Below are 12,048 nucleotides of genomic sequence, written 5' to 3'. Positions count from 1 at the left end.
CTTAAGCAAGAGGATCCAGATGATGGACCTTAAGCCAGCGGATCTGGCCTTGTGACACCAGATACCTGACCCAGAGAGACTGTGTAGTACTGGATATTGATCTACATCAGCAAGATGCTCCTTTTAACTTTTAATAAGGTATAACAGCTACACCACGTGAGGCAGAACAAACCATTCATAGAACAGTGATTGCTCAGTTTCTTCTGCATGGGCTGCAGTCAGGCTTTGGGTGCAGTAATCCAGTGTCTTTAAATTCTGCAACATTACAGCTGGATGAGACTAAGGTTTAAAGTCAAATTCATGAATCATGCCCAGCAATAAAAGCAAAATCAAATGGATCTGAGATTTACCAGCATGCTAAGACCTCGGTATGGTGTGCGTGTATATATGTGTGTGTGCATGTGTGTGTGTATGTGTGTGTGTGTGAATGAGTATGTGGCATGGACGGCAGTCACTTCTCTGACTGGACCTTCACAGGTCTAACCTTCAGTGTCGGCCCCTCCCCTGGTGTGGTCCTTCCTAAGGTCAGTCACATGCTCCTGAACCTGAGTTTGTATCCCTCGAGAGACTCCGATTCTGACCAGGTATCTCCAGTCCTGAATACTGTATGGTTTGGATTTAAAAGTTCTTCTCTGCAGTCTAGAGATATTCTGCTGCCCGGGTTTCAGCATAAAGTTCCACGACACTTTGTCTGGGTTGCTAGGGAGAGCATCTGTGGCCAAAAGAGCAGGGTTTGTCTCTGAATGGCCTCTTACCACTGCGCTGGTGGATAATAAGAAGGGTTGTTTCCCCTCTTTTCTCCTTCCTCTCACTGCTGCCAGCAATTTTTGTCCCCTTCCTCTGCCCCCTACCTTAAAAGTGTCTGTTACTAGGTACCGTGCCAATGTTCTGAGGCTCTCTGTTTTAAGCTATGGCTCCCTTCACCAGCGGTGGGGGTAAACCGTCCACCCTTCTATTATTTTTAGTGCAGTTAGAAAAGCATCCTCTTTAAAAAAAATTTCTAAAAGATTAACTAGAAAAACTTTCTGCCTTCGTATTAGCTAATAGAAAAACCAGCATACGGATAGATAAACATACAAACACACACACACACACACGTATGTATGTAGGTGTGTGTGTGTGTGTGTGTGTATAAAACACTTACACATCGGTTGAATGGCATAAAAAGTTAACATGTTGCCAGGTGAAGCTGCTCATGTTTGCAATCACAGCACTTGGGAAACGCAGGCAAGGGAATTACTGCAAGTCTGAAGCCAGCCCCATCTCTTTGCAGGCCAGGCAGGGCTGCACAGCAAGAACTTATTTCACAAAAGTTAGCAGGCTCGAAATCTTTTTCTTCTCACATTTTATTTTTCAAGGTCCCCCATCCCTCCTGCCACTAATTTCGTGTGCAAGAGTCAAACGTGAATCAAAGCATGCTGGTATAAGCAGAGCACTCAGAGAACAGGCTTAATGTTACAGGTCATGGATGGCCATCTCTCTGCTTAAAAACAGAGGCTGCAGGAAAGCAGAGAAACCAAATTACACAGGAAACAACAGGAAGTGGCAGCAATGTTATGAATGACAGAGTGGAGCCTAGCGCTGAGCGAGGCTGTTACCTGAGGACTCCTCCGAGGGCTCCCATCGGTACTGGGGAGTAGTATACAGGTCAGTCTTGGCAGGACCATTCTCTAGGGGCAGGCTGGGGTGGATGGTGTGGTAGTCCACAGGGTTGCCGTTCACCGTCACCAGCAAGCCCTGCAGGAGGAGCAGGAAAGAGGACAGCAGTGATTACTGTCTGGCCTCTCTGCCGTCACTCCTCTGCCTTCCTCCATGCATAACCCAGGATGAAAAGCTGATTAGAGGCTGAACCATTTAATAAATCTCCAAATATTTTTATCAAGATGGACCCTGTGTGCTCCACAGACTAGTCAGAGTAAAATGCATCCCCAATCTTTCTGCCCTTCTGCCAAAAACCATGGGACAGTCTGTGACCTCGCTATAATGCAAACTTCTGTAAGGGGCTTGTGGAGCCCTCCCTGACGGGGGGGTCTACTCTCTCTATGGCAGTCTTCAAGCCATCTGGCAATGTGGTCCTCCATACCTTCCCCAGGTCTCCACCCTTGTCTTGTTCCAGACCCCACTCGCTTTGCAGAGGGCTAAGCAAATGTTCTTCAGGTCTCGGGTGAGACATTCCAGCTGCAAGGCTACGGTACATTAAGTGCAAATACTTGGGCATTCTTTTCCTCCCATTTCTCTAGATTATGTATTTGAGATAAGTATAAATATACAGATAGGCAATACCTCCCGTTTATGTAATAATTAGCGCAACTATGGATGGGGATGTCTTAAAGACAGGCAGGTCAATAGGGTTAGGGATGATAACTTGGTCAGTACGATGCCTGCTTGTGAAGAACAGGGACCTGCATTTGATTCCACAATCTATGCAAAGAAAGCCAGGCACGGTAGAATGTCCTTGTAGTGTCAGAGCTAGGGAGACAAAAAAGCTCACTGACCAGTTGGCAGAGACTAAAGAAAGGTCCAGGTCAGTGAGAGACACTGCTTTAGAAAACAACAGCTTCTCATAGGGAAATGGTACCCAAGGTTGTCTTCTGGCTTTCATACTCATACACACACATGCACATTTACTTACCGACACACACATATGCACCTACACATATGTGTGCACTCCCATATACACAAACAGGTACATATATGCATGCACACACATGCATACACACAAAACAACAATGCTCCAAATAGGGCTTTTTTGAAGTATAAATATGTTTTGTATATTATAATCAGTCTATCATCATCACATGCATCAGAATTTTTAGAGTAATAAATCCGATATGGTTTTTGGAAAAAAAATGGAAAAGTTTATGGAAATTTACAGGTAGCTCAAATATAATTAAAGGCTCTAACTCCACTTGCCACTTCGAAGTCACTTACATAAGCATAAATGACAATTCTAAGGATATACTAACATCAGATGGTTTGTAGTCATCTTGGGTCATGGATAAAAGCTGCAAAAGGCAAGGCGGGACAGCGTGTTAATTGGTAAGCTAAAAGCAGTTGAAAGCATATTTTCATTTGTACGTGTTTTTAGATGGAAACCCAACCTCTCACTAGCAGGACGCTAGTATGTTAGAAGGGCCATGCAAAACACAACAGACCACTGATCTGGATGTCATTGCTTATAGTAACCATTTCCCAACTCTGATGTTCAGTTATGCAAACAAGCCATCATAAGCTGTGAGATTATAAACACTTTTATGGAAACAGTGATCCTTGACCTACCATGATTCTAGAACACTCTACTTCTCAGCAGGACTTTGCCCAGATTTTGTACATGGCATGCTATTCAGAAGTCCTGCTCTGTCATGCAGAATGTTTAAAAGGCATGTAATTCAAAGTTACTATCAAAGAAAATGAACACAGGCATGTGCTGCTTTTCTCCCTTGACAGGGTCTTGGGACCCTCAGAACACCATGGGACTTAGTTTACACAGGGTCTAGCTATTCTCTCTTACTATTTGGTGAAATAGGCATGATAACACCAGGGAGACAAGGGCAACCCCTTAGGTATCTCAGGCATGATGCCTGTCCCACGGCGCACCACACCTGAGCCACGTTGCATTCCACCACCCCTGTGGAAGCATCCCATCTGCCCGATGGTGCTGTCCTTCCTCACAAGACACCATCAATGAGAGCAGGGCTGTGTGCCTTGAAGAAACTTGTCTGCCATTGAATGTACTGGAGTCTCCTTCTGGGTTCTCTAAAATTCTGGGAATAACTTGAGAGGCCCATCCAGAACAAGAATATTTATCTTGATGACTTTGCAAACAGGCTCTTAATTTGGTCTAGTGCCAGCCAGAATTCAAGCTGACTGGTGCTAGTGATATATTACATATAACTTACACATTACAGGAGTTATGTGAACCAACACACTTGCCCTGCCAGTGCCTAAAAAAAACCAAGAGGCCTATAACCACATGCAGGCAGAGGCTGGGCCTTCCCCAGATGGTTATGGAGTTACCACGATGGCCAACTACTTGACACACAGGACAACTCCACTGTAGTATAAGTTACCATTTCTCAGCGCTAACAGTTTATTTACTTACTTTGTTTTAAGTATTTTAATTTTTTTTAAAAAACATCAGGATTTCTTTTTAGGATTAATGTATTTCAGTCTAAGGGATGGATAAATAAAATTGTTCTCTTCTGGAGTCTGATGGGCCACTACTTCCTTTAGAAGCTCCAGGTTTGGCTTTGACAGAGGGTTTTGGAAATAGCTGCCTAAGACATATTATGTCTGTAAGTCAGAAGCAATGTGAGCTGACCGCTGGTATTGAACCCCACATTCAACAACAGAACACAGATGCAGAAAACTAAATGGAAGTCGAGCGCTCTTGCTCTGTGCCTTACTTTTCTCTCATCTGTTGGGTACTGGGTGGCATACCACAGGCTCCGCCTCCTCTCTGCTGTGTTCTGAGTAGAGCTGCAGTCCAGGGTGCCCTCGTCTTCCTTTGCCATCTCATCCTGCACCTGAAACACAGAATCATGGGAGCGGCTCTGCTTCTCAAGGCAGATCCACAGACCCCTGCCCTTTGCCTCGTGTATTCAGAGTGAGCGTATGATGTAGATGGGATTTTGATCAATACTCTCCTACAAGTGATGGCAGAACACTGTCATGTCTTTCTTATGACCATCACTATGGATTGTTGTCTGATTCTGCTAAAGCTTCGAATGCTACAGACCTGAAATACCCATGGCTTCCCCATGTGTATTCTAAACTGCGCCATAAAGCAGCAATGCAGCTGGTTCTTAGGGCAAGCACTTCGAAAAGAGTACACAGTTAAGGGTGTAAGCCACTCACGAGTGAATCTCTCATTAAAACGTTTTTCAACCCAGGCGTTTGCTCTCTAGCTCAGATTGGCCTTAAACTCACAATTCCCATGACTCAGCCTCCAGAGTGCTAGGATCACAGACACATGCCACATGTCCAGTTCATTATTTAGTAAAGACTGATTCGTCTGGAGCTCTCACAGAGTAATGGGAGCAGAAGGATTGAGCAGACTAGGGAGGCTTTCCAGCAAAGGTGTTCCTGTAAAGAGGGAATTGCTGTGGGGGGCTTTCCAGCAAAGGTGTTCTTGTAAAGAGGGAATTGCTGTGGGGGGCTTTCCAACAAAGGTGTTCCTGTAAAGAGGGAATTGCTGTGTAACTCATAATGGAGTGGAAGGTGTGGATTTGAGCTCACTGCCCAATCGTGGGGTCCAGAGTGCAGCAGAGCACCTAAGGAAGCATCCTACTTCCCAGGGGACAGAGGCCAGCCACATATACGTAGTCCCAACTTGTGGTGAGCCAACCTAGTCATTTTTCACTTCACAATGATCGTAAGTGATAACGCATCCAGTAAGAAAGGTACTTTGACTTACAATAACTTGCAGCTAGAGGTGAACATGCATGCACCTGTACTGTTGATCACTTTTAACACTCCCTGTGCTATAAGAAATGATGCAACATTATAATGCAGTCTTTGCAATATATGACTTTGGCAACTTCAGGCTCTGTGGTCTGAGTAGTCCATGTTAGGCTGTGGCTGACAGCAGGCCAGGTGCATTTTAAACGCATTCGTGACCAGAGTATTTTCAAGTTAGGATGACTTCATTGGAAAGCAACCCCATTGTGCGACGGGGAACATCCTTTGGATATTTACCTCCTGATACGCTCTCCTCCTCTTCCTTTTCCTGCCCACCCCTTTCTTACAGGTTTGGCAGACTTTCACCTCAGAGCTCACATTTGATGGCTGGCATTCTTCACCGAAGGTGCCAGAGTACTCTCAAACTACTGTTTTGTCTCTTGTCTTCTCACATGGCCTCAACGAGAAACTTTTCTGCCTCAGCCCATTTAAATGGCAGATTGCGAGGCTTGATACTTATTCTCAGGGCTGTGTTCCACTTGCCCCACAGACATTGGTTTGAACACTACTGTTGCCTGCAGAGCCTACAGCTCAGACCATTGCCTTCACAGCTCCAGAGACGGTCCATGACATTAGCACCAGAGAATCACACACACCTGTCACCAAGCTACTGTATTGCCTGGATGGCTACATGGAATGCCATGGGAAGAGATAAGCACACTGGGAATTCTTAATAACTCGAAGATCTTAATTTCTATAATGTACATGATGTTTTTCCAAAAGCAGTTTCCTCCCTTCACACATTTTAAGTTTTATGTGAAAATTTTATTGATGATACATATGTATATGTATATATATATACATATACCATAGATATATACACACATATGTATGTACACATGCTAATGTGTTTGTGGAGGAAGTTAACGATACAATCTTAAAGGGTTTTATTATAATAATCCATTTTAAAAAGGAATTGGAGAAAAAGGTGTAACTCAAGATGATTCCTTCCTTTTGACCTCACAGAAACCATCTGTTGCTTTGATTTCATTATTTGGGCCCCAACGTGAAGACATCCATGCAAATGGAACTAACAAGGATGAGACCTGAGAACCTGGTCTTAATTACTGCAGGTGGCAATTCTGCCAGGGAGAGAAGGAGGCAGGAGCCTCATCCAATTTCCTTGACATCGTTTAATTAGGACTGCAGTTACTTTGGAGGGAGCTGTAGTTTGGTTTGTTTCTTTGTTGTCATATCGGTCCATTATACATCTGACCCTCAAGATGTGTCTCCTGAAGCTGGTAACTGTAGTAGTCCTAGCGCATTCAGAGGGAGTGAGAGCAGGGAAGAGAAAAGCGAAAACTGCTCCCAGGCCCAAGGGAAGAAGCAATTCAGATGCTGCTGCATTTCCGCCTGGGTTCGGCGTACACGAGCAGTGCCCCCTGCAGGTGGAAAGGAGAAATGCGCCTTTATCGAGCACCAATTCCCTGCCTGCCTTAAAACAGATGTCACAGCTATCTAGGAGACAGGAAAGGATCGCGGGCAGAGAAGAAAGGGGAAACCGCATATGTATTGAGCTTCCTGTCCCAAGTATCAAGCTCTTGTTAATATACCTATAAGGAAAAATCTAGTGTTCCATGCTGCTTGAAGGGAAAGTCCTAATCCCCATGTCTCGCCACGGAAGTCATGGGTACCAGTGAGAGTTGAACTTCTACGATGGCTTCAATCCTCAGAGGCCAGAGGTGTCAGAGAACATTGGAATACAGGGTTGTATGGTCTCTAAGACTAATTTTGCTGTCAAATTTAGGCGCGAATCCAATCTGTACCATCCAGTAAGCGTGTGACGTCAGAACGGAACGCTTATCTCTCTGACTTCGTTTCCCTAGCCTATGAGCCAAGCACAATACTCATGCTTTAGTTATTTAATGGGTGGAAAGAAGGACTCACAAAAGCAGGCAGCATACTGCCTCCTGGCTTAGGGAGTGTCAAATAAAAATTAATCTTTCCTTATTGTTACCAGCTGCCATTTGTTGCAAAATACACACTGGTGCTGTGACGGGGAGCTGGCATCTGTGCGGGCAGCGTTTACACTCACTTAATACTTGCAGAATTATACCAATTCGTGGAAAACACTACAGTGCTGCTGAAATAGTGCTGAATAGATGCTTGGGAGTGACGACCGCATCTCCCAGAGATTCCAGGTACATTGCAGATAAGATTAGGAAACGTTTCCGGGTCCTTACAAGGGGCTCTTGCAGCCAGATGCGGATTAGCGTGGCCAGCGTGTAGTACATCACCAGCAGGAGGATGGGGTTGGCATGGTGATACCAGGACAGCTCTGGGTTCACTATGATCTTCCAGGTGCTGGAGCAGTCCGTTTGGATTACGGATTTGATTCCAAACAACCTGTTCAAAGACAAAGAAAGTGTGGATAGCCGCAGTCAATCATGACAGGTTTACACACTTGAGAGTAGATATAAAGCCACACAATTACAGAGTGAGATCAAAGACTCCATCTTGCTGCCTCATTCTGTTTTCTTGGAATCCTCAAGACTCCCCAGATCTCTGAAGTGGTATTTTCCTTATGACCCATGACAATTTTATTTGTATCATAATTTGAATTTTTAATTAGTTACTTTGGTGCTAGTTAAATTTTAAGTTCTCGTGAACAGAGAATGTGTCTTAGCATCTTGTTTTCAGGACAGCTTAGTAGGACAGGTTTTACCTGCAAGCCAAGTGCACCAAGGACCAGGTGATTACAGTTATGGGAGGAGTAAAAACCAAAGGGTGGTAATGTTCCTGCTAATAAAGGAAGCTAGAGAGCTGGCTCATCAGTTAAGAGCACTGGTTACACTTCCAGAGGACCTGGGTTCAATTCTAAGCACCCACATGGCCGCTCACAATCATTTGTCTGGGGACTTGATGTCCTCTTCTGTCTTCATGGGTGCTGCATCCATGTGGTGCACAAACACACATGCAGGAAAAAATACCCATACACATACAACAAAACTTTAAAGGGGTGGAGGGAAGGAGGGAGGGAGGCAAGGAGAGAAAGAGGAAAGGAGGGGAGGGAGGAAGGAGGAAAGACTGAAGAGGAGAAGGAGGAAGGGAGAGAGGCAGGGGATGGGAGGAGGGAGGAAGGGAGGGAGGGAGGGAGGGGGGGGGAAGAGTTTCCAGGACTGAAAGTACAGTTTCCCGAGACAAGCTTCTGTTGCTTAGCACCCACCCTTGTCACATGTGAGCATGTATGCAAATCTGACACCGTATTAGCCACAGGATCTCTATGTTGATTCAAAACGAAGATTGCACTAAATCCTGACACAACTTTTCGAAATTTATATTTTAGCTGCCTCTCAGCCCTATCAAAATGATGGAATTATTGAAATTCCAAATGTGTGATAACATGCTAGTGAGGTCAATCAAATGAGCAAATTTTTCAATTCACGTCAGACTTGGCACGAGTAATTTCTCAGCGCCAATATTATGGGAGCAAATATTGAACTTGGTCAGCGTTCTACAGCTCAGACCTAAAAGCCAAATATTATATAGTAGAATTTCTGTGAAGTTTATTTCTGTCAGGCTTCATTTATGGGCGATTTGAGTTTTTCAAAGCTTGGTAACTAAAGACTTACTTTGAAAGGGAACTCATGGTGCTTGTTAAAATTTGGAATGGCTTATTTTTAATACTAATTTCTACTATGTAGCCTGAATGTTCCTGATTACATAATGGGAAAGTGTACAAAATATGATTTGTTAAGAAATGTCGAAAATGTGACATATAAGAAAGTCATTTTGGCGTGTTGTTTTCTAAGGAATGGTGCTAATAAATGGTTAAGTTTTTCCACGTGGATGAGCTCCAGCTCTTTCTATTGTCTGTGCCGAGTCTTTTTAAACATTTGTTTATTTAATGTGTATAAGGGTTTTGCCTGCACGGTTGTATGCATACTCTATGGATGTCTGGTACCCAGAGAAGCCAAAAGAGGGCATCCGATTCCATGGGATTGAAGTTACAGACAGTTGTAGGGCATTTTATGGGAGCTGGATATCAAAACAGAGTCCTCTGCAAGAGCAGCTAGTGCTCTTAACCAATGAGCCATCTCTCCAGCCTAATTTTTACTGTTTCTAAAAGAAATTACTAACTTCATCCCTTCTCCTCATCTTCCTCCCCTTCCTTCCTTTTTCAAATAGGTTTCACTATACAGCCTTGGATGACCTGGAACTCCCTATGTAGACTAGCCTTGAAGACAGACATCCGCCTGCCTCTGCCTCCTGTGGGCAACACTATGCCAGGCATATATTCTTTCACTTGACTCAGCCATGCTCCGTGCAGGTGTAAGATCATCAAATGCCACATGCGCTGTGTTTTCTCTATCAATGAAGGGCAGTGTCAATTCACTGCTGAGCTTGCCTTTCAAAGAAAGCAAAAAGGAAATCCAACCTTCTTCAGTTCCACACTTGGCACTTCCTATAATAAATTTATTTTATTATAGAGGTCTTTTTTTTTCTCAAGCTCAGTAAAAAGTCTTAATTGAAATTAGGCTAGAAATAAAAATATATTGCATCCAGTATTGAAAGGTCAGATTGGATTGCATTGATACATACTAATTAAAAGAAAATAAAACACATAAGAAGCTGTTGAATACATTTATATGTACAATTAATACATGTCAATCAAAGGCAAAATAAATTGTATAAAAATCCAAAGAGGATGAAGTGTTATACTCCATTTAGAACCCTAAAACGTCCAGAAAACGTAGGGCTTTCGTAGCCCTAGATGACTATGCAGACTTCTATATCAAGTACATAGAATGAAAAGTTCATCAGATAAGCTAGATAATTTGGGGCTCATCTGAGCAGGAGGTTTCACTTTCCTTCATCTGGAAAAGGCCTCATCATCTTTAGCTTAGACCTAGTTAGGCTCCATCAGAAATTCAACAGTAACTCCCCACAGGTGCTCATAAACAAGACAACTATTTCACTTCACAACCAGCTTCTCATCCCTTGCAAACAACACATGCCTTACTCCAGACTGAATTTGCACATCTCTACATCAACACTGAAGAATCGGACTCGCGGTTTTGATCTGTAGCACATTGGCCTCAACAAACAGGCGAAACTACAGAATAGCTTCTCTAACTGTTCTCATCACTATAAACAAAACCTGACAGAAGCAACGTCAGTGGGTGGGATTATTGTGGGTTATGCCTCAGACTATGTAGTCTTCACTGTGGGAAGGACTGGCGAGGACACGGGTGGCCACATCGTAGTGGATCAGGAAACGGCAAGCTCTAGCCAGAGTGGACATCAGCTAGAGCCTTCATCTCCAGTGGTCTAAACTCACTACACGGGTCACGTGACCCAAAGGTTCTCTAACTTCTTAAGTACTGCCACCAGCTGGAAACCACATATTAAACGTATGAGTATGTTAGGGTCACATCAAACTCAAATTACAAAATATGGTTACAGGCTATCCATGAATTATCCATTGTTAGAATTTTGTTATTTTGTTTTTTTTAACAGGGTAAATAGTGTTAAGACCTATTCTCTCTCTCTCTCTCTCTCTCTCTCTCTCTCTCTCTCTCTCTCTCTCTCCCTCTTTCTCACACACACACACATACACACACACAGAAACTATGTACTGTAGCAAACATTTGCATGTCAGATGAGACATTTGTGGTGGAAATTTCACATCCTTTCTAGTGTCAGAATTCCGGAAGTCTATGTAGAATCTCATCTGAATTTCTTTTTCCAGAATTTCTTCTGGACATCGACAACCAAAAGAAAAGTGACTGCATGAAAGCTGCATGCAGAGACTCATTGAGGCACTCCAGCAGAAGGTGGTGTGAGGTCCTTCCTGTGTCTGATGTCAAGAGCTGTCAAGAGTAGGCCATGGGAGAATGCATGATGTTGAGTCAGTTAGTCCATAAGAAGGGAGAGGGGTAGGTCAGAGAAGAGAGATCCTGGGGATCTGGTGCAATTGGAAAGGTTTTGACGTGGGGATGGGAAGACAGAGGTCGCAGCATGTGACCAAACACTCCATCTTGCTACTGATGTGTCACTAGGTGCTGCCGAGCCGGACCCTACCCTCACAGTCTTCTCAGGACTGCCAGTGTCTCCGTAGCAGAGTGCCACCACACTTCAGAAAACTTTCATTTCTGGTCATAATCTCAATTTCTATTTTTAGTTTCTGGACTCTGTTTTGCTATTCGGTCAAATTCTAATTTCTTGTCATCTTGACTTCAGGACACGCCATGTCTAAAGATTTTGTGTGCAAACATATTTAACTGAATTAAGACACTAAGAATGACTTGTAACATGGAAGTGGTCATGGTTGTGGGAGGAGTAGGGACTAAGGATAGTAATGTTTCTCCTTTTGAAACAGGAAGGAAGGAAGGAAGGGTGTTCAGGCTTCCCATAGCAGTATGCAGAGAAATGTCACTGCGACATCCATGACTTTCACCATCTTGGTTTGGAAAATAAAAACATGCAGAATAAATGTATAACACAACGATCAAGAAACCCACTGTCATTTATTTATCTCACATGCATCTTGGGTCACACAGAGTAGATATTTACTGCTCTTCGGGCTGAGAACATCTGAGTGAAGCAAGCAGTAAGTGTATGTGGGTGAGCACTGCTTAGGAATAT

General features: G+C 43.7%; 1 protein-coding gene across 1 annotated transcript in view; it reads right to left on the bottom strand.

The window, feature by feature from the left end:
* Positions 1-12,048, bottom strand: part of Piezo2 (piezo type mechanosensitive ion channel component 2) — a 285,223-nt gene that overhangs the window by 93,829 nt on the left and 179,346 nt on the right. Inside the window, exons 8-10 of the mRNA XM_075971116.1 lie at positions 7,644-7,806; positions 4,407-4,526; positions 1,599-1,737 (exon numbers count right to left, since the gene is read on the bottom strand). Coding sequence (XP_075827231.1) covers positions 1,599-1,737; positions 4,407-4,526; positions 7,644-7,806 — 422 coding nt within the window. The remainder of the gene's footprint in view (positions 1-1,598; positions 1,738-4,406; positions 4,527-7,643; positions 7,807-12,048) is intronic.

The sequence above is a fragment of the Microtus pennsylvanicus genome, chromosome 4 (genome assembly GCF_037038515.1).
Source record: "Microtus pennsylvanicus isolate mMicPen1 chromosome 4, mMicPen1.hap1, whole genome shotgun sequence".
In the NCBI taxonomy this organism is placed as follows: domain Eukaryota; kingdom Metazoa; phylum Chordata; class Mammalia; order Rodentia; family Cricetidae; genus Microtus; species Microtus pennsylvanicus.
Note: the sequence above shows the minus strand (reverse complement) of the source record. Positions and strands in the feature narration are given on the sequence as shown.